The sequence below is a fragment of the Panthera leo genome, chromosome A3 (genome assembly GCF_018350215.1).
Source record: "Panthera leo isolate Ple1 chromosome A3, P.leo_Ple1_pat1.1, whole genome shotgun sequence".
In the NCBI taxonomy this organism is placed as follows: Eukaryota; Metazoa; Chordata; class Mammalia; order Carnivora; family Felidae; genus Panthera; species Panthera leo.
This window is the reverse complement of record NC_056681.1, coordinates 49,404,254-49,419,839: the sequence shown is the minus strand read 5'-3', so window position 1 is coordinate 49,419,839 and position 15,586 is coordinate 49,404,254. Positions and strand designations below refer to the sequence as shown.

The following is a 15,586-nucleotide window of genomic DNA, read 5'->3' as shown; positions in this document are numbered from 1 at the left end:
CCCAGCACTCTGCCTCACCCCACCTGCCCAGGTGCTGTTGTGTGCATGCTGAGCCTCAAAGGCAGTGGAGAGAACTTGGGTGTATGGCTCCCTGTCAGAAGAATACCCAGCTGGAGGGTAAGTGCCCTCCAAAGTGGGGTGCTTTCTGTCCTGCCAGTTCATGATGTAGATATATGCTGGCCTGTTTTGGCTGCTTTGGTCTTCAGTATATTTTAGCTAGCAGTGAGTGGCTGGAAAAGCCTCCAAGGGGCTTTATGGAAGTCACTTATACTCATTAGACCACTAAGTGAGGGGCACCCCTCACAACACCTCACCCTCCTAACTGTCCCTTTAAAGATGCTTTGAGATGGTCAGTTCTTTATTCCTATTTATTCATGACTTTATTCATCCATGAAAGGGCAAAGGTGCTTAATAGCAGACTTGGGTCCTCTGCCCAGTGCTGTAACAGTTATTCAGTCAGAGGGATGGATCTCTGGGCTTTTCATTGGTGAGCGTGGGACCACAGGGTAATTGGGCTTGCTCAGGGGTCCAGAACCTGAAAAATTCCCACCAGAGGACTCGCTCCTGTGTGTCCAGACCCCAAATCTGTCTGGGACACAGCATTAGTAAAATGAAGTTTAGAAAAAAATGTGAAATAATCTAGCCAGGGGCAGTATCTTTTTCTTCCACTCTGGCTACTTTGCAGTGAACCTGTGGGCACTTCTGCTCACTGCTGAGCTCCTCTAGAAGGTCCAAGGGTCTGTGACAGCCAGGACAGGGCTGTGACTGAGCACAGTAAACAGCACAGGTGCAGTCTTGCTGTGAGGTGGAAGTCACTGACAGTGGAGGACGGGCACCTCGAACCTCTGGAGCCAGGGGATGACCCAAACTTCAGAGTAGCAACTGAAAGTCTGAAACAAAGAAGAATCCTCCTGAGAATCTTCCTGGGGCAGAGGCCGCCCTCCCGACATGCTCCACAGAGGTTAAGTTCTGGTGCTGCTGCCTGTGGGCTGTGCATGTGCACACATACCTGTGTGTGTGTGCATTTTCCTTATTAAGCTCTCCTCCTGCCCCAAGTTGTTTTGAAGAATTTCACATCTACAGAGAAGTTGAAAGAGTGATTCAAGAATATATACTTCTTTCATTTGCAAATTGAATTTTGCCACATTTGCTCTCTCCCTGCATGTATATGTGTGTCTATAATTTCTGAACTGTTTGAAAACTCTTTTGGCTGTAACTACCCCTGTCCGGAAGTTCGTGGTGTTTATTTCCTGGAGGTGTGTCCCTCAGGTAGGAGGAAGTGTGGGGTGGGCAGGTTGAGGTGCTCTCTTGGGAGTCTCATCTCTGTGTTCTCCTGGGTCTGTGAGTGAGATTTGGAACTTTGCAGGCAGAGAGGTGATGAAGGGGGTGTTTCCCAAAGTCCTAGGGAGCGGGTAGGGGCTGGGACAGCAGTGAGTACGTGTAAGGAGGCGAGACCCCTTTGATTACCCGTTGTAAGGTGTGGTTGGTCTGGAAGTCACAGTTGTCTAGACTAGGGTGCTGGGTCTTCTTGCAAGAAGTTCTGCCAATCTCCATGTCCAGCATGTACTTCAGACCCTTCACAATCTAAGGGGGAAACAGGCCACATCTGTGTTACTTGGCCACACCAGCAGGAGGCATGGAGACAGGGAGGAGAGAAGCCTGGACGTGACCCCTGGAAAGGGGCTGAGGGTGTGCAGGCCTATCTGGGACTCACCAGAGAGCTCTGGAGGGACACTGCTGCCTAGACCCCAGAACCCTCCCTTCTTACCCATTCATGTTGGTCCTGCTCATGGCACCAGTTCTTGGTTCCCAGGTGAGACTGCGGCTCTGTGTCCAAGACATTTCCTTCCTGCCCAGAACTCTCCATCAGCAGGGATGGGCCCTGTGCCCGTGAAGGTGAACTGATGCCCCCTTCACGCCCAACACTCACCTGCAGCCTGTGCTGACCTGCTGGTTAGTCCCTGCCCTGCATGCCAGCCGTGGTTAATTTTTTCCCAGTTTCAAAATAGATCTTCTCCACTTGCATGTGGCAGCAACCTGGATCATCTCCTTGTTTGTGGTCTCTCAATAAAGCCTCAGCCCCACTAAGAACCAGGTGAAATAAAGTCCCCAATGTCACCAAGGGATAACCTCCCATCCACCAGCTCCTGTAGGCCCTTGAGCACCAGCAGGAGCATCACGAGCTTATGGTGTTCCCGCAGGAGGTGAGAGCCAGGCTTGAGAAGATCCCACAGCCCCTTGAGGGGAGTCCCTGCAGAGCTAACACTTTGGCTATTTCCATGGGACAGCTTTTCAAAGCCCACTGTACACCAGACTGCCTTTCTACAACACACTTTCTGATCATAAAAATATGCTGCCCTTTAACAAGTTTGCAGTTTTGGGGCACCTGGGTGGCTCAGTCAGTTGAGCATCCAACTTGGGTTCAGGTCACGATCTCATGGTTTGTGAATTAAAGCCCCACATCAAGCACTCTTCTGTCAGCCTGGAGCCTGCTTGGTATTCTCTGTCCCTCTGTCTCTGTGCCCCTACCCCACTTATGCTTTCTCTCAAAAATAAATAAGTTTGCAATTTTCAAAAAGTATAAAGATGTTTAGAATTTCCAATAATCTTGTTACACAGGGGTACCATTATTAGTATGTGTAAAAACTGTTAGAGTAGGACTACCTCACCACCTTTCCTTGGGGTTTGTGTGTGGGTAAGGGGCAGTGGTTTGGGCAAAGCTCTGTGAGTGAAAAACATGGCCCAAATGGAAAATGGCAAGATGTCCTATGGGGCTGCTGCGGGGGCGAGACAGGGCAGGGGCTCTGATGGGTGATGCAAGTGTGTGCACTCTGCAGGGGCAATGCTTTCCTCGCTTTGGTTCCTGTGGGGTGGCTTTCCACTTCTTCCCACTACCACCACCCCCCACTCCCACCCAGCAGCCTTCAGCATGCCCAGTGCCAGTTGCCCCGTTCCGCCCCTGCCCTCCTTGTTTTAGTTCCAGATGTGCTGTGGGCCACAACCTGATGGCTCCTCCCAGAAGCATGCTTTCGTAAGAGGTGGCTCAGGGCCTTTTGGCTGTGCCCTTGGTGACTCTGGCTTTGGCTGCTCATGGGCTGTTTGTGTGGCTGCTGCTCTCAGCCTCCTGGCCTGCCTGGGTCTGTGTTCTTGATGGATGGGTACTAGCTGGGCCAGCCCCTGGTAAGATAGGAGTCACTGCAGCCTGGCCTCTTAGGGATGTCCTTGACGGGCTGTTGGTGAGACCCAGACCCTCACCTGGACCAGGGCTCTGCTGATGTGGGACTCCTTGAACAAGAAGATGTCATTTGTGCAGTTGTTGAACCTTTCAACGCTGTGTCTGGCTGCTTTGAGGACTGCTGAGTCATTGGGGTTTATTGTTTTAGGAAATCCTGGTTTCACATCTGAGTTAAGGGTCTGGGCACAAAAATCTGAAAGAGAGAAGCACAGAACTAGACAAGAACATTACTGTTAGCAGGGTCCTCAGGCCAGTGTTGCACCTCATACCTTGGTTCTCCTGTCTGCTCCCAGTGTGGCCTCCAGCCATCTACCTACCCCCTCAACCAGCCACCCCACACCCCACACGGCATTTATCATGCGTCCCCATGGTTGCTCCCTACTCAGAGCTGAGGACCAGGCGCAGTGAGGTGTCTGGTGATGAATAAAATATAGTCCTGTCTCTGTGCCTGCCCACACAGCCTCCTTCAGAACCCAGGTTCATTTCTAATGCATTAAAGAAAACCGAAACATGTCTCCAGGTGGCAGAGCCTCTGGGCAGGATGCAGCCCCAGGGGTTAGAAGAATCACCCCAGTTGGCCTTTGAGGCCACCACCATCTGGCCCCAGCTCCTCAGCTTGTCCCCAGGAAGTGGACCATGGGGAAGTGCCCAAAGGCCTGTCCTACTTTCTTACTTGTGGTTACACTCCTACTGTACCCTGCCTCAGTGACTCTTGTCAGAATCTGCCCAGCTTCCAGGCTCTGGGTTGGCCTCCCCAGGAGCCCCAGCTCCTGGCAGCAGCATAGCCCAGTACCCCTCACGTTCTGCCTCCTTCTGTGCTGTTCTGGATACAAGTCTGAGGATGGGGGTCAGGCCTGGGCGACGTTCCCACCCAGCTCCACTGCAGAGCTGGTGTATGGTGGAGGGAGGGATGGCTGGCTTGCTTTCATCCTTCCATGCTCTTCCTATTCCACAGAGGCCCATATTTGGATAAAAGATGGGGTAAACAACATGAGGGGCTTCTCCCCCAGCAGCTGGGTCCCTCAGTGCTTGACAGAGCCTGGCAGAACTAGGGACCCCCACACCCCTGCCCTGCTCTCCACATCCTCTGCTTTCAGCTCCCACAGAAGCAGAGCCAGGCCACACTCTGAAGAAGGACCTGACTTTATTTATTTGTCCAGCTCACTCACTGGCCCTTCTGGAGCCCTCCTCATCCCGCAGGCTCAGGGGGTGCAGAATCTATGTTCACTGGAGTTCACATTCCGTAAATAAACAGGCAAGACAAACACTAGAGAAGCAAGCAGGTGAAGCAAGGCAGGAGCTGTGCAGGGGTCTGTCCACAGGAGATGCAGGATCAGGCTGTGCCATCTGCACAAATCTGTACAGAGAGCCCGGGGGCAAGCTGTGGGCCAGGAGGGCAGAGGAGTCTGAGGGCCCAGGACCCCAGCGTGGCTGAAGCAAGGAGGGTATGTAGAGAAGGGCTGAGAGCCGAGGCATGGGTGTGTGCCAATTCGGGTTACAAACTATTATAAAGAAAACACGAATATATTGGGTGCCCAGGTGGCTCAGTTGGTTGAGCATCTGATTCTTGATTTTGGTTCAGGTCATGATTTCACAGTTTTGTGAGTTCAAGTCCTACATCTGGCTCTGTGCTGACAGTGTAGAGCCTGCTTTAGATTCTCTGTCCCCCTCTATCTCTGCCCCTTACCCGCTCATGCTCTGTCCAAATAAATAAATAAACTTAAAAAAAAAAAAAAAAAAGCCCCACAGGTTCTGTATCACAACAAGCCAATGGTGGCCTTTTCTGGTTGGTGGCTCATCTCATGGTGAATTTAGGTTTCTCTGTTTGTCAGTTTTTCTACAGTATTTGTCAATTTTTCTACAGTGGACAACTGGTGTATTAAAAAGTCAGGGGCACCTGGGTGGCTCAGTCAGTTAAGCATCCAACTTTGGCTCAGGTCATGATCTCATGGTTTTGTGAGTTCGAGCCCTGCGTTGGGCTCTGTGCTGACAGACAGCTCAGAGCCTGGAGCCTGCTTCGGATTTTGTGTCTCCCTCTCTCTCTATCCCTCCCCGACTAATGCTCTGTCTCTCTGTCTCTCAAAAATAAATAAATGTAAAAAATAATAATAAAAAAATTTTTTTTAATAAAAAGTCAAAAGTTTGGAGGGAAAAGTCTAAATAAACTGGTGGGAGGGAGAATGGGAAGAGGATTTTACATTTGTAAACTGCTTTACTAAGACTTTCTCCCAGAGTTCCCTGAAATATTAGCATGCCAGAGATGATCCTGAGCTGAGTGGTTTTATTTCATTAACTAAATTAAACAGATTGTGACAATCAGCTCCTCAGTAGCATGGCCACATTTCAGGTGCTCAGTAGCTACACGTGGTTGTGGCTGTGGGTATAGATAGGGACATGGTGTCCTGAGCTGCTCTGAGACTTTGCTTCCCTCTACTGTGACCTTGGGGAGCACCTGTGGTGCAGGCGGCTATGTTCAGTCAGGGGAGGCCTGAGTTTAGCACCAGGCAGAGGTGCCGAAACAGCAGGAAGTGGAGACTCAGGATGTGTGGGTAGCAGCAGCACTAACCAAGCTTCCGGGCTGAGCATATGTAAGGTGGAGAGATTAGTCCTGACCTGTCCCCAGCCCACCCCAGCCCATCCCATCCCCTCCTGAGAGACAAGTCTGGCTCAGGTCAGAGACACTCAAGTGTATTTGGGTTGAGGAAGATAATGGTGACAAGGCATGCAGGCCTTCAGGGAGTCAAGATACTTGCTGGTTCCCTGGGTTGTCAAGAAATCTCAACTTGAGGGGAGGAAGTGGCAGTGTAAGTTCAACAGAGCTTTAATAGAAGCTCTGGGAGCTTCTAGAATGGAAGCTGCATTGGGATGTTCCACTGGGGACAAGGAGTCCCCCACCCATGGGGACTGACAGAAGGGGGCTGAGGGAAATGCCTGTTACCTTGTATGGGAGTGGGGGTAGGGGTTAGATAGGGCCAGTGGGCTGGCTGGGCCTAGGAAGTGCTGAGCAGGATGGTGCCTTGTGTGCTGTGCCCCTGCTATGGCACAAGACCCCCTTGTGCACACAGTGCCTTGTATGCTGTACACCTTGTGTACATGAGACCCCTGCCAAGTGTGAGAACCAGGACAGGTGGGATGGGAGGTGGGCACTGGCTGGTTGCTCTCCCCTCCCCTGTGTGAGTAGTACAATGGAAGGAGGACTGGCATGGGAAGGTACAGGTCTGTGTGTTCTGTGGCCCTGGGCTTCCTGCTGTCTGGGGAGGGCCAGCACTGCTTGACCAAGCAGGGCCCCGCCTGGCAGATGGATCTTCCCCAGCTGGTTCCTTGGGCCAAAGGCGAAACATCAAGACTAAGCCCATGATACCTCTGCGAGGCTCCCAAAGCTTTAGCAGCCCCAAGGACCTGCCCTCTGTCCCCTGTGAAAACAGCATACTGCTGGTGCCCTTACCAACACAGGGTTATGGCCATCTGCTGGCCTCAGTTTCCCTCATAGCTTTGTCCCTTACAACACTGGGATTCTCTTGCAGGAATCCAGCCCTCACAGGACAGTCTTTGGTTAAAGTCTCTGAAGATGGAAACAAGGAAAACTACTTGTGATCCTTGAGCACCAGCAGCTCGGCTGGTTGGGCTGGGTCAGGCCCTGGAACCTGCATTTCCCCAGCTTCCCACGTGGTTGTGACTCAGGTGGTGTTACTGGGGGGGCCTCCTGGCCCCTGCACACAAACATGCTAACGTGAGGAGGGAGGGGCTGGGCCCAGGGCCTGCTCCTCTAGCACCTGTGCCTGTTGACCACAGGAAGTGTAGCATGATCTTTAGTTTAAACAAAAAACCATTTTGATAGCTTCATTTCTGCTCATCAATGTAGTCTAGATGGCAGAGAAAGAATGAAGCCACGTTGGCACAAGGATTGAAGCTCTAATGTTATTCCTGCTCTCAGAGATTAGAGGACCACCCCCCCCCCCCTTGCTATGGATCAATATGACTTCTATTTTTTGCTTTGTATAAATTACATTTATTGCTTTTTCTGATTATAAGCTTATGTATTTTTGGTGGGACATTAAAGAAATACAGAAGAATATAAGAACAAAATTAGAAGTCACTCATGATCTCAAAGGTAACCACTGCTAATGGCTTTTTAAATAAAACATATTAAATTTAATTTTCCTTGAATTTAACAGGATTAAAAAATGAAGTGAAAATAGGTGCGGCCTAACCTCAGATAAGTGTCCTGTTCAAACATGTGATGTTGGTTCCTGAGCAATTTCGGTAATGTTACAAAAAGTTTAGGGAAAACACTGAAGTTGGTTTATTTTTATTTAACCACATTTCCTAAAATGTAGGCTTCAAGTCAGTAAAACTTCATCAGCACAGTTGTCTGAACAGTTTGTAATTAAAAAAAAAAAAGTTGAAAAGTCAAATCTATTTTTAGGATCCTTCAAGAGAAATCAACAGGGAAAGGCTTTTCATGGAGAATCAATGTCCCAAAGAGGCAGTGGTCCTTCAGAGAAGAACAGGAGCCACCACGTGGGTTCTGAGCAAGAGATGACAGGGCAGCCTGGGTGGCCTGGGCCAGGGGTGAGCCCCTCCCACACGAAGGGGGCCCTGGGCTGTCATCAGGGATGGGGCATCTGGGTGTGTGCTGTGCAGCTGAAGTCTGGGGAGCAGGACAGCCAGAACTGTTCTTTTCTTGTCACAACCAAGGGCAGCATGTGTCCCCATTCCACCCAGGAGAGACTAAGGCCCCAGAGGAGTGCAGAGTGGGTTTAAATCAGCTTCAAATAATTATAAAGACCAAACATTTTTTTTTTTCTCATCCAAGAAGTATTTCTTGTAGGTGCTACACTACAGGTAATGCCAAATGACTCAGAGCCTGGGGAGCCCACAGTCCTGGAGGGGAGGTTGGAAGGGGAGGTGAGCAGGCCGGGAGGCTCCCAGGAAGCTGACACTGGGCAAGAAGAGAGCCCTGGGGGGAGGGGGTGGAGGCTGGCAAATGGGAGGCCACTGAAAAAACTGTGGAGGTGACCCAGGTGAAGAGGACAAGGCTGTGCTAAGACAGGACTGACAGGGCAGCTGGAGGCTGGGGGGCGGGGGCAGCAAGCAAAGGTTGATCCAGGATTCAGACCGGGGACATGGTGATGGCCTGGGTGACAATAGAAAGAGCAATGGGCAGAGGAGCAGTTTTGTGAGGAGAAATGAGAAATTCTGCATGGAGCTGCACTGTGCTGCCCCTGCCCAGGCAGGTGGGCCTTCCCTAGGGAATGCAGTCCCAGATTCTGCATCACAGCCTGAATGGTTCTGATGCCAGCTGGGGAGTGAGTGGGGGGCACACCCAGAAGGGCACAAAGCCTGGGGGAACAGCAAAGATGAAGGTGGGCAGATGTCCCTTGTGGGGCCTGGTCAGGGTGGACAAGTATGAAAGGAGGGCATGCAGGCTCTGCCAGAGCAGCCCCGGGAGCAGGATGCCCAGGGACCCTTCATGCTCTCAGGAGAGGAATAACTGTAGCTGATCTTGAAGAAAATGACTCAAGAGACTAGGCAAGACACCAGGGCACAGGGGGACCTGGGGGCAGATGAGGGAGACAGCAGGCTGTGCTGGGCTGAGTGGGGGACCGAGGTCTGCCCCCAGCATGCAGTTGTAACAGCACCCGGGACTGAACACTTGGGGTGCAGATGCAAGATGCTAAAGTTAGGGGGCTGCTTATCTGAGGCTGCTGTAGCCTCCTCCCAGGGGCCGTGCACTCAGCAGGCCCAGGACAGCGGGCACTGCAGCAGAACCTGTGGGTAGGAATCAGCTAGGGGGCAGCCGGGGATCCCACAGTCTCCGCAGCTGCTTGGGGCCTGCCCCAGGGGATCTCCCCCTGTCGTCTTCCATAAACCACCCCTCCTCCTTGTTCAACACCCAGAGGAGTCTAAAAGTCTCCTCTCCCTCTGATCAGAATGGGAAGCAGAGCTTCAAGGAAATGTTCTGCTATTCCTTGCTTAAAAATGTAACTTTCCATATAAATCCCAAATGATTCCTACTCCCAACATCCTGTCCTGTTCTCCATCTGCCTCCACACCCTTTCCTTCAGAGTATGACACTGACCCCTGTTTGTGTGCCAGGCTCTGGAGGCCACCCCAAGGTGCTCTCCGAGCACCTCCTCTCTAAGGGGAGTACTGCATGTACAGGCCCCAGAACACCTAAGAGTTTAAATGAAATCCACAATTGGACAGATGATGCCAAAGCTTGGGGACACTGCCAGGATGTTACCTGCTGCAACAGTTGACTGTTTCTACACAGAGTAAAGAGGAGTAATCTGCCTTGGAATTACCACCAAACTTACAAGCAATGTCTGTAAGAGACATGGGGCAAAGACTTCCTCACCAAGAACAGCTGGTAAAATAATCCAGTAGTAAATGCTTTTGGTAGATGTTCCTTAATTTACTTTTCTGAAAAACTAAGATGTGTTGGACACATGTCCTGTAGGAAGGCAGTAGAACCCAGGATGCTGGTCATGTGTCCCAAGTACTGAAGCTGTTTGGAAGACTAGACCCTTTGGAGAGAGCTGTGGTCCCCTCCGGCCTGCCCTGCCCCACCCTGATTGCTACTTTGGGGGTCCCAGTTATGAGGGGGGGGCTAGTTCCTGCAAGTGGAAGGAAAAGGGGGTGCTCTGGGGAGGCTGGGGTTCCCCATCACCTTTCTCTTTCAGGAGTGTTCTACTGGAGGTGGAGGGAACCCCAGCTTGTGAAACTATCCCTGAGAAGGGAACCAGGGTGCCCAAGAGCCAAATGCTGACAGTCCCTGCAGATGCCTCTTCCCCTGTCACCTGGGGTGGTTTCCTCTGTGCAGCTGCTTGGACACATCCACGCTGGGCTTTCCCCAACAGCATCTCTGAGCCCTTGTTGTGGGTCAGGTGTTGAGACCCATGGGGAGGGGGCCCTATAGGTTCCTGCTCCTAGAGCTTACAGTCTGAAAGGCTATGCTTAAGAACTTGGGTGGTGGGTAGTGAATGTTAGGCTCATGGGTACTGGGGTCCACTGGGGTAGGGTACTGCCCCTACCTGGAGATGTCACCCTGAGCCCCATATCCATGTGCTCTTCTTGTAAGACACAAAAATTCAGTAAGTCTGGGTCATTGCCATGAATTCCATGGGGCTGCACCCACCCAGCTGTGTTCTGGGGGCTCTCAGTTAAGGATAGGCCCATCCTTTTGAGGCTACATATGGTTAGTCCTTGATTTAACCCACTGACACATGCTCAGAATTTGAATCCCAGCTATGCCTCTCAGGCTGTGAAGTCTTGGGCAAGTTGCCTACCCCTCTCTGAGCCTCTGTATCCTTCTCTGTAAAATAGGGATGTTAATGGCACTGGCCTCACAGAGCAGTGATGAGAAGACAGGAGCCAGTACAAATGAAGTTTTATGGACAAATGACATGAATAGTGTAATGATTAACAAATATCAAATATGCAATATGGCTACAGCAGAGGTCGCTGAGGGTAAACAGGTGACCCCCATGGGCCCAGATGCAGCCTATAGCAGTTCTCAGGGCCCCTTCCCAGGATGCAGGGGAGTGTGAACCTTGCTGCTGGTGGTCTCTGGGTGTGGCAGGTGTACCTAGCCCTTGCTACTGGTAACAAGAACTCATGTCATCTTACAGGTGGAAAGAGTGGTGGCTGCTGGTCTCTGGGGCCTCTGCTCTGGCAGCCCTGTAAATGGGAAGATGGGCCACTGCAAGTTTGGCTAGGGGCAGTGGAGGGAGGCAGAGTATGACATGGCAGCCCAGTGGAGCCTCCCAGAGAGACAACAGATGGGCTAAGGACAATGATGCAGCAATTTCCCAAGTCCTGAAGGGATCAGAGAGGGAAGCTGCCATGGGGCTCTGCATTTCTGTCAGTGCAGTTTAGTGTCTGTGTGTGGGGAAGTCATATGCCCAAATGGCACCATCATCAGGGGCCCTGTCATACTCTATTCCCCCATGGGAAGGCTCTGGAATCTGTTCTCAGAGGAGGGAAGGGAAAGGCTGTCAGAGCCATGGAGGCAGAGTTGGGGCTGGGCTGAGTTCCTGTCTCTGTCCATCCACCAGACAAGAGGGGCCTCCAAGCCCCTCTTTCTGAGGTTCTTGCTGGGCCTTCATCTGTCAAATGAAGGAAGCACCAGAAGGGATTACATCAGAGGGGTGGGGGTGGGGGAAGCTATCAGCATGGCAGACATGGCAGAGACTCAGAGCAGAGATGTGGGTGGGTGGCTCCCAAGCACCCCAGACCCAGTGAGAGTGCTTTCCATGGGCCCCCACAGTCAGGACTCTCCAAGGTGATGCAGTTATTTACCCATCTCATGGATGGTGACACTGAGGCTTAGGGAGGCTAGGCTGCAGGTTCCACAGCTAGTAGGTTTGGGGAGTCTATGGTGCCCCAAGGCTCTCTGCATGTAAGTGTGGGCTCTGGACTTTCCAGATGCTGCTCAGTGACAGAGAGTAGGTCTCACAGCGGAGGGCTGCTGCTGTCTAGAGCCCACCTCCCCTACCTCCCAAGGGGACAGGCGGCTCTGGTGTGGGCATGGATTGGAGAGGGTTTGGTCCAGCAGTAAGCAGCAGCAGAGGGAGCACCTGCCAGCAAGAGGCCACTAGTAGTTGGCCAGTGCCACCTGTCTCTGGATTTCCCACTCAATCCTGTTCCTGTCCCTGCTTTGTTCAGTGAGGAAACAGGCAAGCAGAGGAATGTGGCAAAACAATTGACAATGAGTGTGAATAATGAAATCCCAGTATAGTTAAGACAGCAGGCTCCACATCTCTCCAGCAGACCCTTCACTAAGGTTCTGAGAAGGAATGTGCTGAACATCCAGTTTCTTCCCCTGATGTCCCCTCCTGGGATGGGCACTAAGTAGGGGGCACAGGAAGACAGTGGCATCCCGGGGAGAAGGGGGGTCCTAACCATGAGAGCTAAGAAGGAGGGTTGAGGAGAGAGAGGAAGCAGGGTGTCCTGTCCCTGATGTCCCCAAATGCAGCACCCACCTGAGACAATCCAGAGGTCAGAGGCAGTGTCACCATGAGGGCATGTGAGGCCTCCACCATATAAGTTAAAGGAGGTGTAGTGGGGGCCCTCTAAGTCCCCACCAGTGACCCTGGCCTATGATTCCAGTGATGGGAGGGCATCGCCTGCTTCTCCGTGCTCTAGTGAGGACAGGTGCTCACTGGCTGTGTAGCTTGGGCAAGTCACCCAGTCTCCTGCCTCAGCTGCCAGGAGCACAGCAGCGACTTCCTCCCTCCCCTTCTCCCCCAACGCTGGACCGGCAGGAAGTATTTGATATTCAGGCTCCCAGGAGCCAAGTCGAAGGACAGCAGCAGGAACTAACCATTGGACATTCCGGGGCTAGGTCCCCGTGGAGGAGCCACAGGAAAGCTTCCCTTGGGCGGACGGTTCTCAGGCCCCCGGTCTCTGGAGGGGCTGAAAACAAAGGACGCTTCCCTGCCCGCCCCCTCCCCCCGCCCGCCCCAGGCAGTCCCTGGGGCTCAGCAACATGACTTGGGCAACCTGGCTGGAAGCTCATGGCGCACCCAGCCGCCGTCGGGCAATTTCGGGACCTCGCGATGGGGACGACCAGAGCCCTGGAGCCCTGACACGAAGTGGCCCAGGGGAGACCCTGTCCTTACCTCGCGAAGGGCGCCCGGTGGTGCTCAAGACCAGGCAGCAGAAGGCGAGCAGCTCCCGGGCTCGCCGCATGGCTGCCTGCGTGGAGAGCGGTGAGCACTGGGGTAGTCGGTGCCCAGTGCTGGAGAGCAGGGGGGGCCCCGCCCTGCAAACCGCCCCCAGGCCAGGGTGGGGGCTGCCTGCCTCCGGCTGGGGCGGCGCGGGGCGGTGATGGTTTCTTGCTGAATCATTTTGACTAGAAGCTCCTCACCTCCACATCTTTGGGCTACCAAGTCAACCGCTTCCTTTACAAAAGTTTCCAAACCGATTATTTGCAAGGGGAAGAGGAAGAGAAATGAGAAGCTGTGAACAAAACCTTCGTGATTTTTCTACCTTCAGAACATACATGGAAGAGAACGCATTAAAAAGATAACGGGGGCGCCTGGGTGGCTGCGTTGGTTAAGCCGCGGACCCTGTTTGGCTCAGGTCATATCTCACCGTTCCTGAGTTGGAGCCCCAAGGCTCTGTACTGACGGTGCGGAGCCAGTTTGAGATTCTCTCTCTCTCTGCCCCTCCCCCAGTTGTTATCTCTCTCTCTCTCTCTCTCTCTCTCTCTCTCTCTCAAATAAACTAAAAAAAATAATAACAGGGATTTTCAGAAGCAGAATGATCTGAGTTTTCTTTTCCAAAGAAGATACTTCTTAGGCCCAAGATTCCAGCGTTCTGAGTGGCCCCTTGCAGGAGACCACCCTCCTGTTGGTGTCAGTGGGCATCTCCCCCTAGGAAGTGGGCAGGAAAATGGGGTGCAGACTGCAGTTTCAGAGAATGAACATCACCAGGAAACATGCTCCCTTTGGGTTATTACTGCACCTGGAAATGGGCAGACAGCAGTGTTTGCTGGTTAAGTGTATGATTACTTCCCAACTTTGGCTCCACACTGGCAAAGAAGAAGGAAGAACAGAATCTGACCCAAGAGGTTTCCCTTTACATTCCCGGCCCAGCAGTTAGAGTGGGAGCTTTGCAGCCACACAGCCTGAATTTGTTTGAATTCAGCTCTGCCTCTTAACAGCTGGGGACCTTAGGTGAGGAACAGCCTCTCTGTGCCTCAGTTTCCCCCTGATGGTTGTGGTGAGAGTTTGGGGACTTCCTCAGTATAAATGCTCAGGGCTGGGCTAGAGCACATTGTATCGTCTTAGCTTTGGGGTGGTTCGTACAACCCCCCAGACTTTAGGACTGCCCTACAAGGAGGAAGAAGATGCCTGAGCCTTCCTCAGATGGCTCCTGCTGGGTCATACTGACTTTCAAGTAGGAGATCAGACAAGCCATATCAACTCTTGGGGCCTCCCGGGTCCCTGGCTACCCAGATTTATCGGGAGGACTGTTATTAGCAAAGCTCATTTGGCACAGAGTGTAGATGGTAGATGGTGGCATTCAATAAGGGCCACCACTTTCTGCTGGGTCTGCTGTGTCAGTCGTGGACACTCACCCTCTGGCTGTCAGTGGCCACGACACAAGGGCTCCAAGGTGGTGTCTCCTTGCCAGGCTCTGTGCCCTGATCATGTATGCCAGGTTTGGTATTCATCCTCAGCAGGGGGCTGGGCTGCAGGAGAGGTGGGTGTCATGGCATTGGTGTCTGTGCCCATGGACACAATTGGCAGCCTCAAGGCAATTCAAACACATTGAATTTTACTGCAGAGGGTGCATCTTGGCACAGACGGTGTGAACTTCCGGGCAGCCCTGCTTTCAGGGTGCTTGGCTTGTTTCCTCCACTGTCCCTCCCTTTGCAAGTTTGCAAGAAAAATCCAATGGCATGGCTCTAGTTATTGGATTCATTACCTATTACTGCATAGCAAACAACTACAAACTTGGCAGATTGAAACACATGTTTATTGTCTTAGTAATTGCGGGTCAGGATCTGGCACAGCTTAGCTGGGTTCTCTGCTTCAGGGCTTCACCAGGCTACAATTCAGGTGTTGACTGGGACTGAGTCCCATTTAAGGGTGCAACTGGAGAAGGATCCCCTTTCAAGCTCATGTGCTTGTTGGCCATCCTCAGTTCCTAGCCATGTGGGCCTTCCCAACATGGCCACTGGCTTCCTTAAAGCCAGCAAGGGAGAGAGAATGTCCTAAAAAAATGACTTCAGGCTCTCTGAGCCTTGAGAGTCTCATGTGCACAAAGGGCACAAGCTGGGCTCTTTGTGGTTTGTGAGGGTCCAATCTTAGCAAGTGTGAAGGCAGCCCCCCAAGGCCTGTTGACTCACCTGAAGACAAATGGCAATGAAACATGCATCTCACAGAATCCATGGGAGGGTAAATGGGACAATGTGTGTTGGGCACTTGTAAGGTTGTAAAAGCTTCATCCGTTGAAAAACATGGTAAAGGTTTGTTTGTCCATAGCTTCCAGACCAGTGGCCTTCTCCCTAGTGCTGATCTGGAGCTATGGAGGGCAGGGGTGCCAGGTGGAGGCAGAAAAGGTCTGAGGCTACCTAGGGTTGGTGTGTTGACTGGATGGAAATAATCAGAAGAGCCGATGTTTGTTGATCACCTCCTGGATGCACAATAGCAAATTGGCTCAGTTAATTGTTATCATAACTCTTTAAGATGGGTATCAGTGTTCCCACTTTGCAAATGAGAAAACTGAGCTTCAGGGAGGGAAGTCACTTGCCTGGGGTCACACAGCTTGCTTATTCTAGGGCTGGGCTTGATCTTAGCTCTGAAGCTCAGCCTGAGGTCTGGACTGTGAAGATCA

The 15,586-nt window shown here is 52.1% G+C and overlaps 1 protein-coding gene across 3 annotated transcripts; it reads right to left on the bottom strand.

Annotated features, from left to right (window-relative positions):
- Positions 1–352: 352 nt before the first annotated feature.
- On the bottom strand, positions 353–13,233 carry CST7 (cystatin F). 3 transcript variants are annotated; one of them, XR_006200596.1, is made up of 5 exons: positions 12,862–13,233; positions 3,256–3,449; positions 1,468–1,584; positions 1,010–1,077; positions 801–890 (listed from the first exon to the last, which is right to left on the bottom strand). XR_006200596.1 is itself a non-coding variant. In XM_042931789.1 (4 exons), the coding sequence occupies exons 1-4, from the start codon at positions 12,929–12,931 to the stop codon at positions 813–815; spliced, it is 459 nt and encodes a 152-aa protein (XP_042787723.1). In that variant the 5' UTR covers positions 12,932–13,228; the 3' UTR covers positions 353–812. The 3 variants fall into 3 exon arrangements, 2 of the variants coding, with proteins under 2 accessions (XP_042787723.1, XP_042787724.1); XM_042931789.1 differs by lacking the exon at positions 1,010–1,077 and having other exon boundaries at positions 353–890; positions 12,862–13,228; XM_042931790.1 differs by lacking the exon at positions 1,010–1,077 and having other exon boundaries at positions 353–890; positions 3,256–3,428; positions 12,862–13,224.
- Positions 13,234–15,586: the final 2,353 nt, after the last annotated feature.

Bases quoted from the DNA above. Each gene is read 5' to 3' on its own strand.
- CST7 (XM_042931789.1), bottom strand. From the start codon at position 12,931: ATGCGGCGAGCCCGGGAGCTGCTCGCCTTCTGCTGCCTGGTCTTGAGC. The intron at 3,450-12,861 runs GTAAGGACAGGG...GTTCTTGTCTAG, and splicing joins CACCGGGCGCCCTTCGCGAG to TTCTGTGCTTCTCTCTTTCA. The intron at 1,585-3,255 runs GTGAGGGTCTGG...TTTCCCCCTTAG, and splicing joins TCAGCAGAGCCCTGGTCCAG to ATTGTGAAGGGTCTGAAGTA.